Source organism: Rhincodon typus, chromosome 18 (genome assembly GCF_021869965.1).
Source record: "Rhincodon typus isolate 14 chromosome 18, sRhiTyp1.1, whole genome shotgun sequence".
In the NCBI taxonomy this organism is placed as follows: Eukaryota; Metazoa; Chordata; class Chondrichthyes; order Orectolobiformes; family Rhincodontidae; genus Rhincodon; species Rhincodon typus.
The window spans coordinates 49,265,242-49,283,036 of record NC_063349.1 but is presented as its reverse complement, the minus strand read 5'-3'; the positions used below and the strand labels follow the sequence as shown (position 1 = coordinate 49,283,036).

Genomic DNA, 17,795 nt, shown 5'->3' with positions numbered 1-17,795 from the left:
TGCATTTGAACATGGACTCCTTCAGTATCTGGAGGAATCATGAGCGGTGCTGAACATTGTACAATCATTGGCAAAATTCCCACTTCTGACCTTATGATTGATGGAAGGTCATTGATGGTTAGGCCTAGGACAGTGAGGAACTCCTGCACAGACGTCCTGGAGCTGAGGTGATTGACCTCCAACAAACACAACCATTGTCCTATGTGCCAGATATGACTTCAAACAGTGAAGAGTTTGACCCAATACTGACTGATTTCAGTTTTGCTGGGGTGCCTTAATACCACATTCAGTTGAATGCAACCTTGACGTCAAGGGCTGTCACTCTCACCTCACTTCTGAAATTCAGCTTTTTTTCCATGTTTGACCCAAGGCTGTAATGAGGTCAGGAGCTGAGTGGCCCTGACAGAACCCAAACTGGGCGTCACTGAGCAGGTTATTGCTGAGTAGGTGCTGCTTGATAGCACTGTACATGATACCTTCCATCACGTTATTGATGATCAAGAGGAGACTGATGGGGCAGTACTTAGCCGGGTTGGGTTTGTCCTGTGCAATTTTCCACATTGTCGGGGAAGTAGCTGCGTAGTGGAGTAGCTGTACTGGAACAGCATGGCTAGGGAAATGGCAAAGTTCTGGAGCACAAGTCTTCAGTACTATTTCAGGTCCCACAGCTTTTGCACTATCCAATGCCTCCAACCATTTCTTGATATCACATGGAATGAATTGAACTGGCTGAAAACTGGTAACTGTAATGCTGGGGACCACTGGAGGAGGCAGAGATGGATCATCCACTTGGCACTCCTGGCTAAGGATTATTGTGAGCACTTCAGCCTTATCTTTTGCAGTTATGTGTTACGGCCTTATGTTATGGGCTCTTCCATCATTGAGGATGGGCCTATTTGTGGAGCCATCTCTTCCAGTGAATTCTCCATCATCATTCATGACTGGATGCGATAGGATTGCAGAGCTTAGATCTGATCCATTGTTTGTAGGATCGTTTAGTTCTGTCTATTGCTCACTGCTTATGCTGTTTAGCATATAAGTAGTCCTGTTTAGTAGTTTCACCAGGTTAACACCTCAGTTCTAGGTATGTCTGGTGTTGCTCCTGGCATGCCCTCCTGCACTCTCCATTGAGCCAAGTTTGAACCCCTGGCTTGATGGTAATGGTTGAATGGGGGGATATGCCGGGCCATGAGGTTACAGGTTGTGCTGGAGTACAATTCTGCTGTTGTTGATGGTCCACAGAGCTTCATGAATGCCCAGTCTCGATTTGCTGGATCTGTTCAAAGTCTGTTCCATTTAGCACAGTGATAGTACCACACAACAAATGGAGGGTATTCTCAATGTGAAGGAGGGACTTTGTCTCCACGAGAACTGTGCGGTGGTCACTATCACCAATATTGTCATGACAGATGCATCAGCAGCTGGCAGATTGGTAAGGATGAGGTCAAGTCTGTTTTTCCCTCTTATTGGTTCCCTGACCACCTGCTGCAGATCCAGTCTAGCAGCTATGTTCTTTTGCACCCAACCAGCTCGATCATTAGTATTGCTGCTGAGCCACTATTGGTAGCGGGCATTGAAATCCCCCACCCAAAAGTACATTTGCACTCCTGCCACCCTCAGTGCTTCCTCAATGGAGGAGCACTGATTCACCAACTGAGGAGGATGGTATATGGTAATCAGCAGAAGATTTCCTTGCCCATGTTTAACCTGAAGCCACGAGACTTCATGGGGTCCACCATCAATGTTGAGGACTCAGAAGCCAAACCCTCCCAACTGTATACGACTATGCCACCATCTTTGCTTGGTTTGTCCTGTCGATGGGACAGGACACATCCATGGATGGTGCTGGTGGTGTCCGGGACATAGTCAAACTCACAGAATCGTGCTTGACAGACAATGTCAGGCTGTTGTTTCACTAGTATGTGAGAAAGCTCTCCCAGATTTGGCACTAGCCCCCAGATGTATCAACGAGGGCTTTGCAGGGTCCTCAGGGCTGTTTCTGCCTTTGTCTTCTCCGGTGTCCACTTCAAGGCCAGGTGGTTTCATTTCTTTGTTGAGAAATAACTTTAAGCATAATGGAAAAGCAGTTTTCATACAGCGTTGAATAGGAAATATCTCAAAATCACATTTTGAGATGAATTTAGTTGGATTAATACTATAGATTATCATTCACTTTCCTATTTTAAGACCCTCTTTAAAACTTCTTTCTTTGACCAGGCTATTGGTCACCTGACCTAATCATAGAATCACACTGTGCAGTAGAGGCCTTCATCCCCATCGAGTCTGCACCAGCAAAATTACTCAATCTACACTCATTCCACTTTCCCATCATAGCCTTGAATGTTAATGACATTTCAAGTGGTCATCCAAATACTTTTTGTAGGTGGTGAGATTTCCCACCTCAACTTCTCTCCAGCTTTGCATTCCAGATTCCCACGTTCCTCTGGGTGAAATTTCATACTTCAAACTCGCTCTAAACCACACATTTTTTGCCTTAAAATTATACCCTCTTGCTATTAACCCTTCAACTAAAGAGAACACTGCTTTCTACCCACTCTGTCCATGCCTCTCATTATCTTATATACCTCAGCCTTCTTTGCTTCAAAGAAAACTGAGCTTATTGAGGCCTCTCTTCATAGCTAAAACTGTCCAGCCCAGGCGGTATCCTAGTGAATCTCCTCTGCACCACCTACAGTATAAATCACATCCTATCTATGTGATAACCAGAACTGCACACAGTACTCCAACTCCAGACTCACCAAAGTTTTGTACAGCTCCACATAACCTTCCTGCTCTTACAATCTGTGGCACGGCTGAAAAAAGGCAAGTGTCCCATTTGTTCTTAAAATCTGTCCTGCCATCTTCAGGGATCTGTGGACAAGCATCCTAAAGATGCCTCTGTTCCTCTGAGCTTCCTAGTGACTTGCCGTTCATTGAGTGCTCCTTTGTCTTGTTACTTCTTCCAAACTGCATCCTTTCAGGGTTAAATTCCATCTGCTGCTGATCTGCCCATCTGACCAAGCCGCCCATCTGACCAATCCAGCTACATCCTCCTGTAACCTAAGAACTTTTTCCTCACTGTCAACTACCTGGTCAATCTTTGGCCAATCTTTGTACCATCTGCAAACTGACTTATCTTCTTTTATTTTCTTATGTCAAATTTTGTTTTGCGATGCTCTTGTGAAGTGCCCTGGGATGTTTTGTTACATGAAAAGTTGCTATATAAACATAGGATGTTGTAATAGATGCTCACTGCATCTACTTTAAAATGACTGCAACTGGGAGGCCTCGGTCACAAGCCCAATAGCTTTTGATCTTAAGATAGTAAATTTAGCATTCCTTTAAAGGACAAAGGGTATTTTGTATATTAATTCCAGTTCTTGCAGTTCAGACAAAATGTAATTGCAATCTGTCAGAACATTGGATCTGCAATTATACTCATTACCCTTTTATTCTATTTTGCATTGTCTTAACCACAAGAGGGTGCTATGAGGCACTGGATTTACATTTTCTCTCCACCTGCATCATATTCTTCAGGCACTGAGATGCTACTACAGAGAACTAAGGACTGACTCTTCAGAGATAGTAAGAAGAAGGGTCCCGACACGAAACGTCAACTTTCCTGCTCCTCTGATGCTGCCTGGTCTGCTGTGTTCCTCCAGCTCCACACAGTGTTATGTCTAAGCACTGACTTTCTGTTTTTAAAACATAACATGCAACTCAAGGCAGTGCATAAATTAGGCCCCTGCTGTGACCTTCAGTTTAGACGCAATTATATTGCTTTGTAAATACACTTGGCTTTTAGTTTTAGCTTCAAAGTAGAAGTTCACATATTTTCGAACCCTGTGAGAATTGCTATCTCACAATAAACAGAAAGTGGTGGCAGGCAAGCCATATGGTATCCAGTGAAATACACAAAACAAAGACTTGTATTTACATTGTGCCTTTCATGATCCGAGCACACCCAAATACAACTGCTTTGAAATATAATCCAGAAAATTCAGTGGCCAATTTGTAAACAGCAGGATCTCACAAACAGCACTGTGATAATATTTTAGTAACGTTGGTTGAGGAGAAATGTGTTCGGGATACTGGAGATAACTCACCTCTTCTTAAAACTAATGTAGTCTTGTACAGTGTGTGGGTGAGGTTGCTCCTGGAGTACAGTGTACAGTTTTCATCCTCATATTTAAGAGAAGATATACTGGCATTGAAGCAGTTCAAAGTAGATTCACTAGGCTGATTCTTGGGATGAAGGGTTGACTTATCAGGAATGGCTAAACAGATCAGGCTTTATTTGTTTGTGTTTAGAAGAATAAGGGGCGATCTTATTCAAACATACAAGATTCTGAGGGTAGATCTTAAGAAGATGTCTCCTGTAGTAGGAGAAAATCTCAAACTAGGGAACTTAGTTACAGAATAAGGGGGCACACATTTAAAGATGAGACGTGAAAGAAGTTCTTCTCCCCGAGAATAGTGAATGTCTAGAATTCTCTGCCCCAGAATGCTGTAGAGACTAAATTACTGAAAGTATTTAGCGTATATAGATCAATTTTTGGAATATTGAGGAGTTGTAGGCTATGAGGAGCTGGCACAAAAAATAAATAGAGGCCTGTGGCAGATCAGCCATGACCGTACAAAATGGCAGGGCAAGCTTGAGGGGCCTAATAACTTACTCCTGCTCCTACATCTTATATTCTAATGTAAACCAGTGCCAAACTATTTTGGGACATCAGTTCATCATCCCATCTAAATGGTAATATCTCAGACAGTACAGCCCTTCCTTCGCACTGTACTGAAGCATCAGCTTTGAATACAAGCTCAAGTACCTGAATTGGCATTTAAAACCTGACTCTCTGAAACAGAGAAGGCAGTGCTAGAGGCTGAGCAGTTAACACGACTAAAATGGCAGGTAGTAATTAATAGTTGCACTTCAGCTGTCCCACCAACTGCACATTTAAAAAGTACAGGCTTTTTGTTCATAGGAAAGCCAGCCTGTGTATACAAACCATCCTACAAACATCCAAAATGGGAGACACCCACTCATTCCAGGTATAAATTCAGTTAACCTCTTCTGAACACGCTTCAGTGCGTTTACATCCACAACTGCACACAGTATTCGAGATGTGATCTTACCGATGCCCTGCATAATTGAAGCATAGCATCCTTACCTTTATGTTCAATTCCTCTCATAAGAAAGGATAGCACCCCTTAGTCTTGATTTTTTATTGTTGCCATATTGAAAGCTCCTAATCAATTAATTCAATTCTGTCTAGATTTTATTCCTAATTTGCACATTTGTGCCAAATTATTTTTTCTTTAACAAGTTTCTTGCTGTTAAAGTACTAGATTTTACAAAACATGTTGGCTTACTTTATGCTCATTTTGACTCGTATGTTTATTGTTCTGACTGCTATTTAAAGACAAAAAAAAACTTGGAGGTAAGTTTTAAGTTCCCTTGGGGAGTTAATATCAGGACTTGCTTTTCTTGATCTATATTAATGACTTGGATTTGGGCACGTAGGGCACAATTCCAAAAATGTGCAGATTACAAAACTTGGTAAGTATTGTGAATAGCAATGAGGCTATTGCTAGAAAAGGAAATAGGCTGATGGAGTTGGTGGACAAATGTCAGATACAAATTTAGGCAGAGAAGCGCGAAGTGATACATTAAGAAGAATAAGTGAGGTCCATGAAAAAATAAAGGGGCAACTCTAAAGGGGGTGCAGAAGTACAGGGGTTGGTTGGGGGATGCTGTTACATACGTGCAAATCATTGAAGGAGAGAGGACAGTTGAGAAAGTGGTTAATAAGGATGCTAACACTATTGCTGATTTTATAGGATTCTGGGTTTTAAAATGAGGCAAACAGTGCAAAAGCAAGGAGGTCAGAAAACAGAGATAACAAGGTGTAGAGCTGGATGAACACAGCAGGCCAAGCAGCATCAGAGCAGCAGGAAAGCTGACGTTTCGGGTCAAGACCCTTCTTTAGAAATGACACAACTGAACCACAACTGAAATATTGTGGCTAATTCCAGGCACTGCAATTTAAGAAGGATATGAAGGCACTGGAGTGGGTGCAGCAAAGATTTACAATAATGTTTCAGGAATGAGATATTTCAGTGTAGTGGAAATACTGTTTTGCTTGGAGAGGAGAAGATTGAGGGGATTTGATAGTGGTGTTCAAAATCACGAGGGGTCTTGACAGATAGATAAAGAGGTATTGTTCCCTTTGGCAGAGGTGTTGTAAAGCAGAGGACACTCACTTAAGGTGAATGGCAAATGAGCCAGAGGCAACGCAAGGAAAAGCTCTCATACCAACTTAGTAAGTGGTTAGGATTTGGAACGCACTGCCTAAGCAGACACTGGCAGTAGATTATTCAGTCATGAAAAAAAAAACACACAGCTCTGGGGAGAAAGGGTGGAGAGTGGTACACACCAAGCTACTCTCCCAGAGAACTGACATGGGCACAATGAGCAGAATGATTCACTTCCGTGCTGTAACCATTCTGTAAACTAGTAAGGGAATCAAGAGTTATGTAGAAAAGCGGAGTTAAAGATTATCAGATATGTCAATGGTGGAGCAGACTCGATAGGCTGAATGGCCTATGACTGCTCCGATGTTTTATGGTTTTATGATTTTGTTTTAAGAAGGTCACAATTTCCCTTAGCTATGATCCTGTAATGTGTTATTTTCTTAGTTATATTGCATTTTAATGTCTTATTAGTCTATGCATGTTCATATCTCCATAATTTATTAGCCTTTTGGTATGTATTTATCCTGTACCCTATTAAAGACATTTTATACATCCTCAAAGACGTTTTTCGTGAGCATGACCCTAATCAAATTAAAGCTTTTTCAATGTAATTAAAGTCAAGTTTTGATATTCATTTGGCATTTATTATTGCTGTCTCTTCCAACATTTTTAATCTAATTAAATTTGGGCCACTACACAATCAAGTATTCGGCTTCTGCCCATGTACTACTTCAGTTTCTATTGGAAAGAGAGCACTGTTACAGTCCCCACATATCCATTTCCTCTTTTTCAGGCAGCTCCCTGACTTTCATTTTGCTGAAAGAACTTGGTCTAAGTTCCTTCCTTCAGAGAAATCACATACTTCGATCCATATCCAACATTCAAACAACTCTGCCATCTTAAAATTGTATATTACATTCCCGCTCCTCTTGCACACCCCCCCAATCTTTAATCTTACAATCCTTAGAAATGTCTACAATCCTCCAACTCTGATTTCTTGCACATTGCCATCTGCCTTCATTCCACTAATGGTAACTCTAAGTTATGAAGGTCCTACTTAAGATTTGCTATCTCGCTTTCCTTCATGACTCTTAAACCTATTTTACTGACAGAGCTTTGGTTTGATATTACTTTGTCTGATTATACTCCGGTAAATGCAATGGAAGTCAATTATAAAGGTGGATATTGATGTCCAAAATACATAATTGCTTTTGTAGCTAGATGACACTAATAAGAAAACTACTTCCTCCTATTGATAACTAGCAAAATAAAGATTTAATCAAAGATGTATCTCTTTTGGGAGCCATGAGACCCCAGCACTAAGTGAATTTACAATTTGTTGAACCACATTATAACAGACTTCCACCTCAAGTTTGGACATTTTAACTACTTTAAAGGCATTATATAAATGAAAATTGTTGAAAACTGACAAGTTAAATTTCTGAACAAGCTATCGAATTTACACAGCAATTGTGCGTAAATGCTTAGCATCTCATTTCACCCAGATGTTTGCTTTATATCATTAAATTGCCACTTTCTCCTAATCATTTTTTCCACACTTTAGTAACCGCTGAAAGAGGAGCAATGGAATATGCACATTAAGTGTCTCAGCAACAATGCTCAGTGTTGAGAATTATATTCCCCACAACCATTCTATATTATACACACAGGCCCATGACTGTTTGTGATTCATAGTTCTATTCCACTAACCTTATTAAACATAGATGCTGACAGTATTGCTGAGTAATTACATTTGTGAGGAAATGACAGTCTATACCGATTAACAGTTTCCTTTTTATCTCTTGGTAGCAAGATAGATGGCTCTAGGAGAAATAAATTATATCTTTCCTCCAATTATTCTACACTCACTAAGTTGAGATAATTTTCTCTCAAAAAGAACATTGTACTAACAATCTTTATGTGATTGCAACATAATGGTTTATGGCAGTTGAATTTATTATAGAGTCATAGAGTCACATATCATGGAAATAGAACTTCGGCCCAACTTATCCACGCCGATCTGGTTTCCTAAACTGAACTAATCCCATTTGCCTGCATTTGGCCCATATCCTTCTATACCTTTCCTATCCATATACCTTCCAAATGTCTTTTAAATGTTGTAATTTTACGTGCCCCTACCACTTCCTCTGGCAGCTTGATCCGTATACACAACACCCTCTGTGTGAAAAACGGGTCCTCTCAGGTCCCTTTGAAATCTTTCCCCTCTCATCTTAAACATATACCTCTACTTTTGGACTCTCCTACCTTGGGGGTAAAGACCTTAGATATTCACCATATCTGTGCCCCTCATGATTTTATAAACTTGTATAAAGGTCATACCTCAGCCTCCAATGCTCCAGGGAAAACAACCCCAGTCTATTCAGCCTCTCCTTATAACTCAAATCCTCCAGTTTCGGTAGCATCTTTGTAAATCATTTTTGCACCTGTTCCAGTTTAATAATATCCTTCCAATAGCAGGGAAACCAGAATCATATGCAGTACTGTCTGCTTTTAGAACAGTCTTTCAAATCACAAAAACAGAAGTTGTTGCTGGAAAAGCTCAGCAGGTACGGCAGCATCTGTGAAGAAAAAAATCAGTTAACATTTCGGGTCCGGTGACCCTTCCTCAGAATTCCTTTGTTCCTGATTTACAGCATCCGCAGTTCCTTCGGTTTTTATTTAGTCTTTCAAAGTAGTTGCTGCTTTCTAAAAGGACAGGTTTCCTCTTGTGTCTGTCTTTAAAAAAAAACCTTTAGTACAAAGGTGATTGCAGTTCTTTTTATTCTTTAACAGAATGTTAGCATTGCTGACAAGGTCAGTTTTTGTTGCACATCTCTAGTTTATCTTGAATCAAGTGGCATACTAGGCCATTACATGAGGCAGTTAAGTCATCCACATTGTTGAGTGTATGAAGTCACATATAGGCCACACCAGGTAGGGACAGCAGATTCCTTTCTCCATAAAGGATCAGTGAACCAGATGTTTTCTTGCAACAAATGATGATAGTTGCCATGAGCACCATTGCTAATTTCAGCTTATAAAATTTAAAATTCCACCAATCCCTGGTGGGATTTGAATCCACCTCCCCAAATGAACTAAATAAAAACTGAAAAAAAAAACTGCGGATGCCGGAAATCACAAACAAAAACAGAAATTGCTGGAAAAACTCAGCAGGTCTAGTAGCATTTGTGTTGAGAAATCACAGTTAATCAGATCAAGTGACCCAGAACGAGGAAGGGTCACTTGACCTGAAATGTTAACTCTGATTTCTCTCCAAAGATGCTGTCAGGCCTGCTGAGCTTTTCCAGTAATTTCTGTTGTTGTTTCCCCAAAGGACTAACCTGGGTCTCTAGATGACTAGTTACCACTATGAGACCATCTCCCTGAATATGGGGTGAAACTGAGCCATTACAAACTAGAAATCTCCTAGCTCATTTGCCAGATTGATTATACCTAACTCAGTTGGAGTGATGGCAATATGTAAAAAATTAGTTAGGAGCAAGAGTAAGCCACTTGGCCTTTTAAGCAGATACTACAACTCAATAAGATCACAGCTGATCTCAGAGACAAAAAATCTGCAGATGCTGGAATCCAAGATAGACAAACAGGAGGTTGGAACAACACAGCAAGCCAGGCAGCACCTAGAGGAAAGGAGCAGTCAATGTTTCGGGTGTAACGCTTCTTCAGGATATACCCAAAACATTAACTGCTCCTTTTCTCCAGATGCTGCCTGGCTTGCTGTGTTTTCCAGCCTGCTGTTTGTCTACCATAGCTGATTTTCTTGCGGACACCCTCCACGTTTTTGGCTAACCCCAATAAACACCAACTCCATTGTTAGTCAAAAATCTACCACCTGCCTCCACTTCTCTCTGGGGAAGAGAGGGAGTTTAGCGGGATTGATTTGTAATGTATTATATAGTCGAGAGAGACTGGGGCAAGGATTTGAACTGCACACAGGAGGTTAATGCCCAAGGTTCACACAAGGCATCCTTGCAGGTGTGTTTCGCTTGTACTGTATGGGTGTCTGTGTAATGCTGTTGACCTTTGAAGGGCTTCTCTTTGCTTGAAACTGAAACCCCCTCTCTCGCAAAAGGAAACACTTACCCCACCCACAATGGAAGGCTCCTCCTGCACGAGTCTCAGGATGAGTCTCTTACTGTTAGGGAAACCTTCTTGGTGGGCTTCCCCATCAAACCCGTTAAGATTTGAACTTCCGCAAATTCCCACACAACCTACGTAAAACTCCATCTGTCCACTTTACTGAGCCCCAGCCCCAGGCACATCAAGTAGACATGCCAGATCTAGAGTCTACTCTCCCCTCCATCGAGACTATTGTGCTGCTTACAATTGATATCCCTTGCCCTTCAATGTTCTATTTTCTAATCACACCCCCCCACCCAAATACTTAGCAGTCCTGCTTCACTATTGTGATTCGCTCTCTATTCTGGCACCAATCTCCATAATTAGAACATAGAACATAGAACATTACAGCGCAGTACAGGCCCTTCGGCCCTCGATGTTGCGCCGACCTGTGAAACCAATCTGAAGCCCATCTAACCTAAACTATTCCATTATCATCCATATGTTTATCCAATGACCATTTAAATACCTTAAAGTTGGCGAGTCTACTATTTTTGCAGGCAGGGCATTCCACGCCCTTACTACTCTCTGAGTAAAGAACCTACCTCTGACATCTGACCTATATCTATCACCCCTCAATTTACAGCTATGTCCCCTCGTGCTAGCCATCACCATCCGAGGATAATTAAGCTCCCCAGCCTCCTTCCCAAGGGAATGGCACCTAATAATACCACCAACATACCTGCCCCTCCTCAATGTTTAGCGGACGGACCCCAGAACTGACCGTGACAAACCCCCTTGAGCTAGACAGCTCCAGAAACGAGTGACTGATATCTGTCTAACTCCCTGAATGTGTTCACGTAACTCTTGGGAGTAGCACTAACATCTTAAGGATTAAAAGGGACATTTTGTGTGACTGACATGTTACTAAGGGAGAAATTTCAAGGTCAGTGTTCAGAAGTTCTCAAAAAAAAAATGTAATTCTTTCCTTCATATACAGTGCATCAAAGCCTTCAGCCCAGGACATTGGAAACAAACAAAGAAGGGCCACTCTAGTTAAACCATTACAGAAAAAGGAGCACAGACTTGCAAATAAAAGACTAACTGGGTGTTAACCCAAACTATACCTGAAGAAGGGTATTTGTATCTATAATCCTTTTTATAACATCAAGACTACAAAAAATATTCAACACGAAAACTACATATTTTTGAAGTTTAGCCAGTGTTGAATTGCATGAAAGACAGCTGTCAATTTGCGTACAAGGATCTATAAACTGCAGTGTAATAGTGCCCAGACAATTCATTTTTGAGACACTATTTCAGATTGATACACTGGCTAGGATACCAGGATGGAATCCAACCCCAACGCCCCAACCCCGCTTATCAGCGATAGTCCTGCAAGATCTGTTAGTTCTGCCCACTCCAGCAATCTAATCTAAAACAAATTTTTAAAAAGTACCGTTTTCCCCTTGACACCGTGTCACTCCCACAGTCCTCACTGGTTTGTGGTCATAGATTTACGTACACACCAACAAAATGGGAGAAGTAGACCATTCGGCCTCTCCAGCCTACTCCAACTTTCAATAAAATCATGGCTTGTTTTTATTCACTCGAGGGACATGAGTATGTTGGCTACCCAGCACTTATTGCTCATCCCTAGCTGCCTATGAACGGAATGGTTTGCTAGGCCACTTCAGAGAGCAGCTGCGAGTCAACCATACTGTGTGTTTGGAGTCTCATGTAGGATGGCAGATTTCATTCCCTGAAGGACATTAGTGAGCCAGATGGCTACTTCCCCCCACCCTCGACAACCAGCAATGGTTTTGTAGTCATCAGTAAATTCTTAATTCCAGTTTCTTTTTCCTCCATCTGCTATCGCAGTATCCGAACCCAGGTCCCAAAATACTAGCTGAGTTTCCTGGATTGATAGTCTAGTGATTATACCACTAGGCCATTGTCTCCCCTTATCTGCTTGTGCTTCGATTTGCACATTAGTGAGGAGAGTGTGACATCAAGGCCACATTCAACAGAGTGCGGCATCAAGAAACCCTAGCAAAAACTAGAATCAATGAGGATCAGGGGTTAATCTCTCCACTAGTCAGAGTCTTGCCTGGCACACAGCAAAGCAATTGCGGTTGTTGGAGGTCGTCATCTCAGCTCCAACGCATCTCCACATAAGTTCCTCAGGTTGGTGTCCTAGGTCCAACCATCTTCAGCTGCTTCATCAATGAACTTCCCTCCATCATAAGGTCAGAGATGGGGACGTTCGCCGATGATTCCACAATGTTAAGCACCATTCATGACTCCTCAGCTACTGAAGTAACAAGATCTGGACAATACCCAGGCTTGGGCTGACAAGAGGCAAGAAACATTTGCACCACACAAATGCCAGACAATGACCATCTCCAATAAGAGACAATAGAACCACCACCCCTTTACATTCAAATTGTGTTACCATCATTGAGCCTCCCACTATCAACATCTTGGGGGTTACCATTGATCAGAAAGTCAACTGGACATGCCACATAAACAAGTGGTTACAAGAGCAGGTCAGAAGCTAGGAATACTGCGGCGAGTAACTCACCTCCTAAATCCCCAAAGCCTGTCCATCGTCTACAAGGCATAAGTCAGGACGGAGCTGGAACACTCTCCACTTGCCCGGATGGGTGCAGCTTCAACACACTCATGAGCTTGAAACCATCCAGTCCAGGTTCAATCTAATAGACCTCCTCTGAGACAATTTCAATGCATTTGCATCCTTCCTTCGACAAGGCAATCAAATACTATATGCAATTTTGGTATGTGATCTCACCAATGTGCTATGTAATTGAAGCATAACTTAACAGGCAATTCCTCTCATAATAAAAGGATAGCATTCCATTTAGGTATTTTTTTAAGTACATGCTGTACTTTCATACTAACTTTTTTCTGACTCCTGCACTGTAGCTAGAACTTTTCCTCAGATCGGCCTTGCTCATGATGAACCCACAGGAAGTGACCGGCCGAGATGGAGTCCTTGGCTGTGCACTCAGATCCTGTGTGAACCAGCTGCCGGGAGTATTTGCAGACATCTTTAACCTCTCCTTACTACTACGTGAAGTTGTCATCTGCTTCAAGAAGACCACTATCATCCCCGTGCCAAAGAAAAATCAGGTAACATGCCTTAGTGACTACCTCCAAGTGGCTCTGACACCCATTGTAATGAAGTGCTTCAAGAAATTAGCAATGGTCCATATCAACTCCAGCCTCTCAGATTGCCTTGATCCACTGCAATTCGCCTACTGTCACAACAGGTCCACATCAGACGCCATCTACTTGGCCCTACACTCATCCCTGGAACATCTGGATAACAAGGACACCTACGTCCGACTCCTATTTATTGATATTAGCTCCACCTTCAGTACCATAATTCCGAACAAACTCCAAGACCTAGGACTTTGCTCCCCGCTCTGCAATTGGGTCCTCGATTTCCTGACCCGCAGACCGCAATCAGTAAGGATAGGTGACAAGATGTTCTTCACAATAATCCTCAACACTGGTGCCCCTCAAGACCATGTACTCAGCACATTACTATACTCCTTATACACTCATGACCGTGTGGCCAGCTTCAGCTCGAACTCCATTTAAAAATTTGCTGATGACAGCACTGTAGTAGGTTGGATCTCAAACAAAGAGACAGACTATAGGAAGGAGATAGACAGCTTAGTGGCACGGTGTAAAGATGACACAATCTCTCCCTCAATGTCAGCAAAATGAAGGAGCTGGTCATCAACTTCGGGAAGTGGAGTGGAGGACACTCCCCTGTCTGTATTAACGGTGCTGAGGTGGAGATGGTCAAGAGCTTCAAGTTCGTAGGAGTAAAGATCAGCAACAATCTGCCCTGGCCCATCCACGTCGACACTACAGTCAAGAACACACACTACTTCCTCAGAAGGCTAAGGAAATTTAGCCTGTCCAAAATGACTCTTACCAATTTTAATAGATGCACTAAAGAAAGCATCCCATCTGGTTGCACCACAGCTTGGTTTGGCAATTGCTCTGCTCAAGATCACAAGAAATTAGAGAGGGTTGTGACTGCAGCCCAGTCCATCACAAAAACCAGCCTTTCTTCCATTGACTTTATCTACATTTTCTGCTGACCTGGGAAAAGCAGCCAACATAATCAAAGATCGCTCGCACCCAGTTATAGTCTCTTCCATCAAGCAGAGGTACAGAAGTTTGAAAACACATACCAACAGATTTAAGAACAGTTTCTTCCCCGCTGTTATCAGACTTCTGAATGGACCTCTCACATATTAGAGTTGATCTTTTTCTGCACCTTCTTTGAAACTGTAACACTACATTTTGCATTCTGTTCTGTTACCCTGATGTACTTATATAAGGCAAGATATGTCCAGTTAGCCTGTAATACAATACTTTTCATTGTACCTTGGTTTGTGAGACAATAACAAATCAAATATAAATAAATGCTGGCCTAGTCAGTAATACTCTCAGCCTGTAAATTAAGAAATTCAGATCTGCTTTCCCTAAATGTTGTAGTCAAACATGAATGCTGAGTCCCTTCTTTGAAATGTTTCTTTACAGTGAAAATATATTTATTCTGAAATATCTCCGTAAGTGTCTATCACTGTCTCTGCTCGAGGAGGGATCAGTATAGTATGCCTGATATTAAATTAAATAAGGGCAAAGCTAGATAAAATACTAGTCTTTAAAGCCACTCTTGTTCCTTTCAAACTGGATGTAAAATTCAACCAACTGTGGTTACTACTACCTAGGGGTTCCTTTACTCTGAGGTTATGAATTAATCCTGTCACATCACACAATACAAGTCTAATATAACTTGCTCTTTGGTCAGTTCCAGAATGTGCTGTCTCAGAAACAATCTCAAAAGCATTCCATAAACTCTTCACCCAAGCTACTGCTGCCAATCTGGCTGTTCCAGTTTACCTGCAGATTAAGTTCACCCAAGATCATTGCCACCTCTTTATTAGAAATGCTTAATGTTTCTTCTTATATACTCTGGTTATTGTTAGGGGATAACAGGATCCACTGAGTAAAAAAACAGCAAGCAGAGAAGACTGTTAAAAATACAAGGCTTATAAAATTTTTGTTGTTTATAGACCATCTTCAAATCCTGCTTCACACAAAGCCTGGGCGAGTTAGTTGCTGTGAAGACAGTGGTGCCCAGACTGAGGTACTGGAAAGTAGCTGCTCACATTTGTAAATAATGACCAGAATAGTTGTGCTGATGTGGATAGACTTTTAGTCTCAAAGTCCCATAGGGTAGTTTTAAGAATGTCAGACTTATGTTTACATTTTAAATGTTCATTTAATTTCAATATAGACTGGATTTGGGTGTAGAATCAGCATTTCTACCTGGTTACAAGGCACATGTGATTCACACTGTCGTGGAGTTGGGTTCTGAGAGGGGAACAGGCCATTGAAAGTAATTTTCTTATTGTGTTTCCTCAAGATATCTCTGAACCTCACAGACAGGTCAATATGGAAGAATCTGAAAGAGCAAGAAAAAGAAAACACATTTGTAGATGGAAGCCCATGCTCAGATTAAAGAGACCAATTCATTAAGATTTACATTTAAAAAACACCAGCCTAACATTGGCTAGCCAGAGAATCTCCAGGGTAACTCTGATCAAAGTCAGTTTGGGGATTAGAGGTTACCCAACTGGTAAACAAAAGTGGAAGTGGATACTAGCCTTGAACTGGTTCTTGGGAAATTAAATATCCATTTAAGAGACAGAGTAAAATAGCCATGGTGGGGGATTTTCAGTAATTTTAAAAATTAAGTGAGGGAAACTTCTCTGCAGTTTAGCATGCACGTTATCTATTGAAATAGTGCTTTGTCATTATTGATTAAGGTTTGTTGCAATAAAAGTCTTAAAATCCAAGTTCTTGCCCTGTAGCCTTTCAAGTCAGTCACTGAGAATTCAGACGTTATTTTAACAAGATCCTATAGAAATTGATAATTTAGCAAGACTCAAAGCCCATCAAACAGGAGACACAAAAGGGGAAAAGTTTGGGAGTGATGGCAAGTAATTATTACATAATATCATTACAAAGTCGAGTCATTCCCATCCTCAATTCTAATTTTATTCATGGCAATCTTTTGCTTGCCAAGTATGTGTTTCCAAACTTGTTGAATAAACTCCATACAATCTGAAGCAGTTGAACTCCAAATGAAAAAGGAAGTGAATGAGTTACGTTATTAACTACAAACTTGTTTAACAGGAACTGAGTTGTTAGCCTGCTATATGTTGTAAAATTACATCATATCTGCTTTGTGCTACCTGCAGTAATATTCTGAAGGCTTCAATTACATCCATTCCACTAACAAAATTATGGTCCAACTATGCTTTCAGCTATGCTTCCTGCTTAATTGCATGCTCCAGTCAAGGCACAAATGCTACAGATCCTGACAACAATCTGTAGATTTCAAGTTCTGTGGACCAGACTAACTGGTGCTTTCAACACCTTACCCCAACCACCAAGTGACAGCCAAGTATCTCAGAGCATCTGGGACTCTACGGTCCATCCAAACATTTATGCAAAAAGGACAGGGTAAGTCTGATGCTGTTAATTATGACTCAATCTCTTCTCTTCCCATTACTGATAAAATGCAACAATGACTCTGCTCATTGACAATTCCAAACAAAACCTCTAAGTTCAAGATTGAATTACAACATTATTTAAAGTTAGGCATATGAGCTGGACAGCAAAACAGAGTTGAGTGACTACCCTTAACATCAGGGGACCATTCAACCAAGAATAGTATCAAGGAACTTTCCAAAACCCAAAGTCAACAAATTCAAAAGGAAAACTCTCCAATGGATGTAAACATAGATGAAAAAACATTTATTGGAACATCAGAACATCAAAGGTGGGTTTTGTTAAAGGGAGCGTCCTTAGCTTCACCATTTTCAGTGGTCAACAATGATATCTCTTGTTCTTTTATCACAGGGTTACGATTGTTTATTGGTAAGTCATTGCTATGATATTCATTTCCATTCATAATTCCTACAAGACCTGGACAATTACTTCACTGGGACCCACAAGTGACAGGCAAAACTTGCACCAGGCAATAAACATTTCCACCAAGTAAAGTTCCAAGTACCTCCCTTAACTGTCAAAAGGCATTCATTCACAAATCATTTACCATAAATCCAGTGGAGTCACACTGACCAGAAGCTTAACTGAACCAACAGAATAAAGGTGACTTGAAGAGCTCTTATGGTGCAATGGTAGTGTCTTTACCTCTAGGCCAGAACGTCCAGGTTCAAGCCCCATCTGCTCCAGAAGTGTGTCATAGCATATCTGAACAGGCTGTCACAATAACTATCAAAGAATTACTTCAACGAGACATTCAGCACTAAATATCCATTTCCTGACTCATTTCAACAGTGACCACACTCCAAGGCATATTTGAGCACTTTAGGACATCCATA

General features: G+C 41.3%; 1 protein-coding gene across 1 annotated transcript in view; it reads right to left on the bottom strand.

Annotated features, from left to right (window-relative positions):
- The window catches only part of ppm1h (protein phosphatase, Mg2+/Mn2+ dependent, 1H), a 77,768-nt gene extending 61,945 nt beyond the window's left edge, over window positions 1-15,823 (bottom strand). The window contains exon 1 of the mRNA XM_048608038.1: window positions 15,712-15,823. Coding sequence (XP_048463995.1) covers window positions 15,712-15,776 — 65 coding nt within the window. The 5' untranslated portion in view covers window positions 15,777-15,823. The remainder of the gene's footprint in view (window positions 1-15,711) is intronic.
- Between the last annotated feature and the right edge of the window lie 1,972 nt (window positions 15,824-17,795).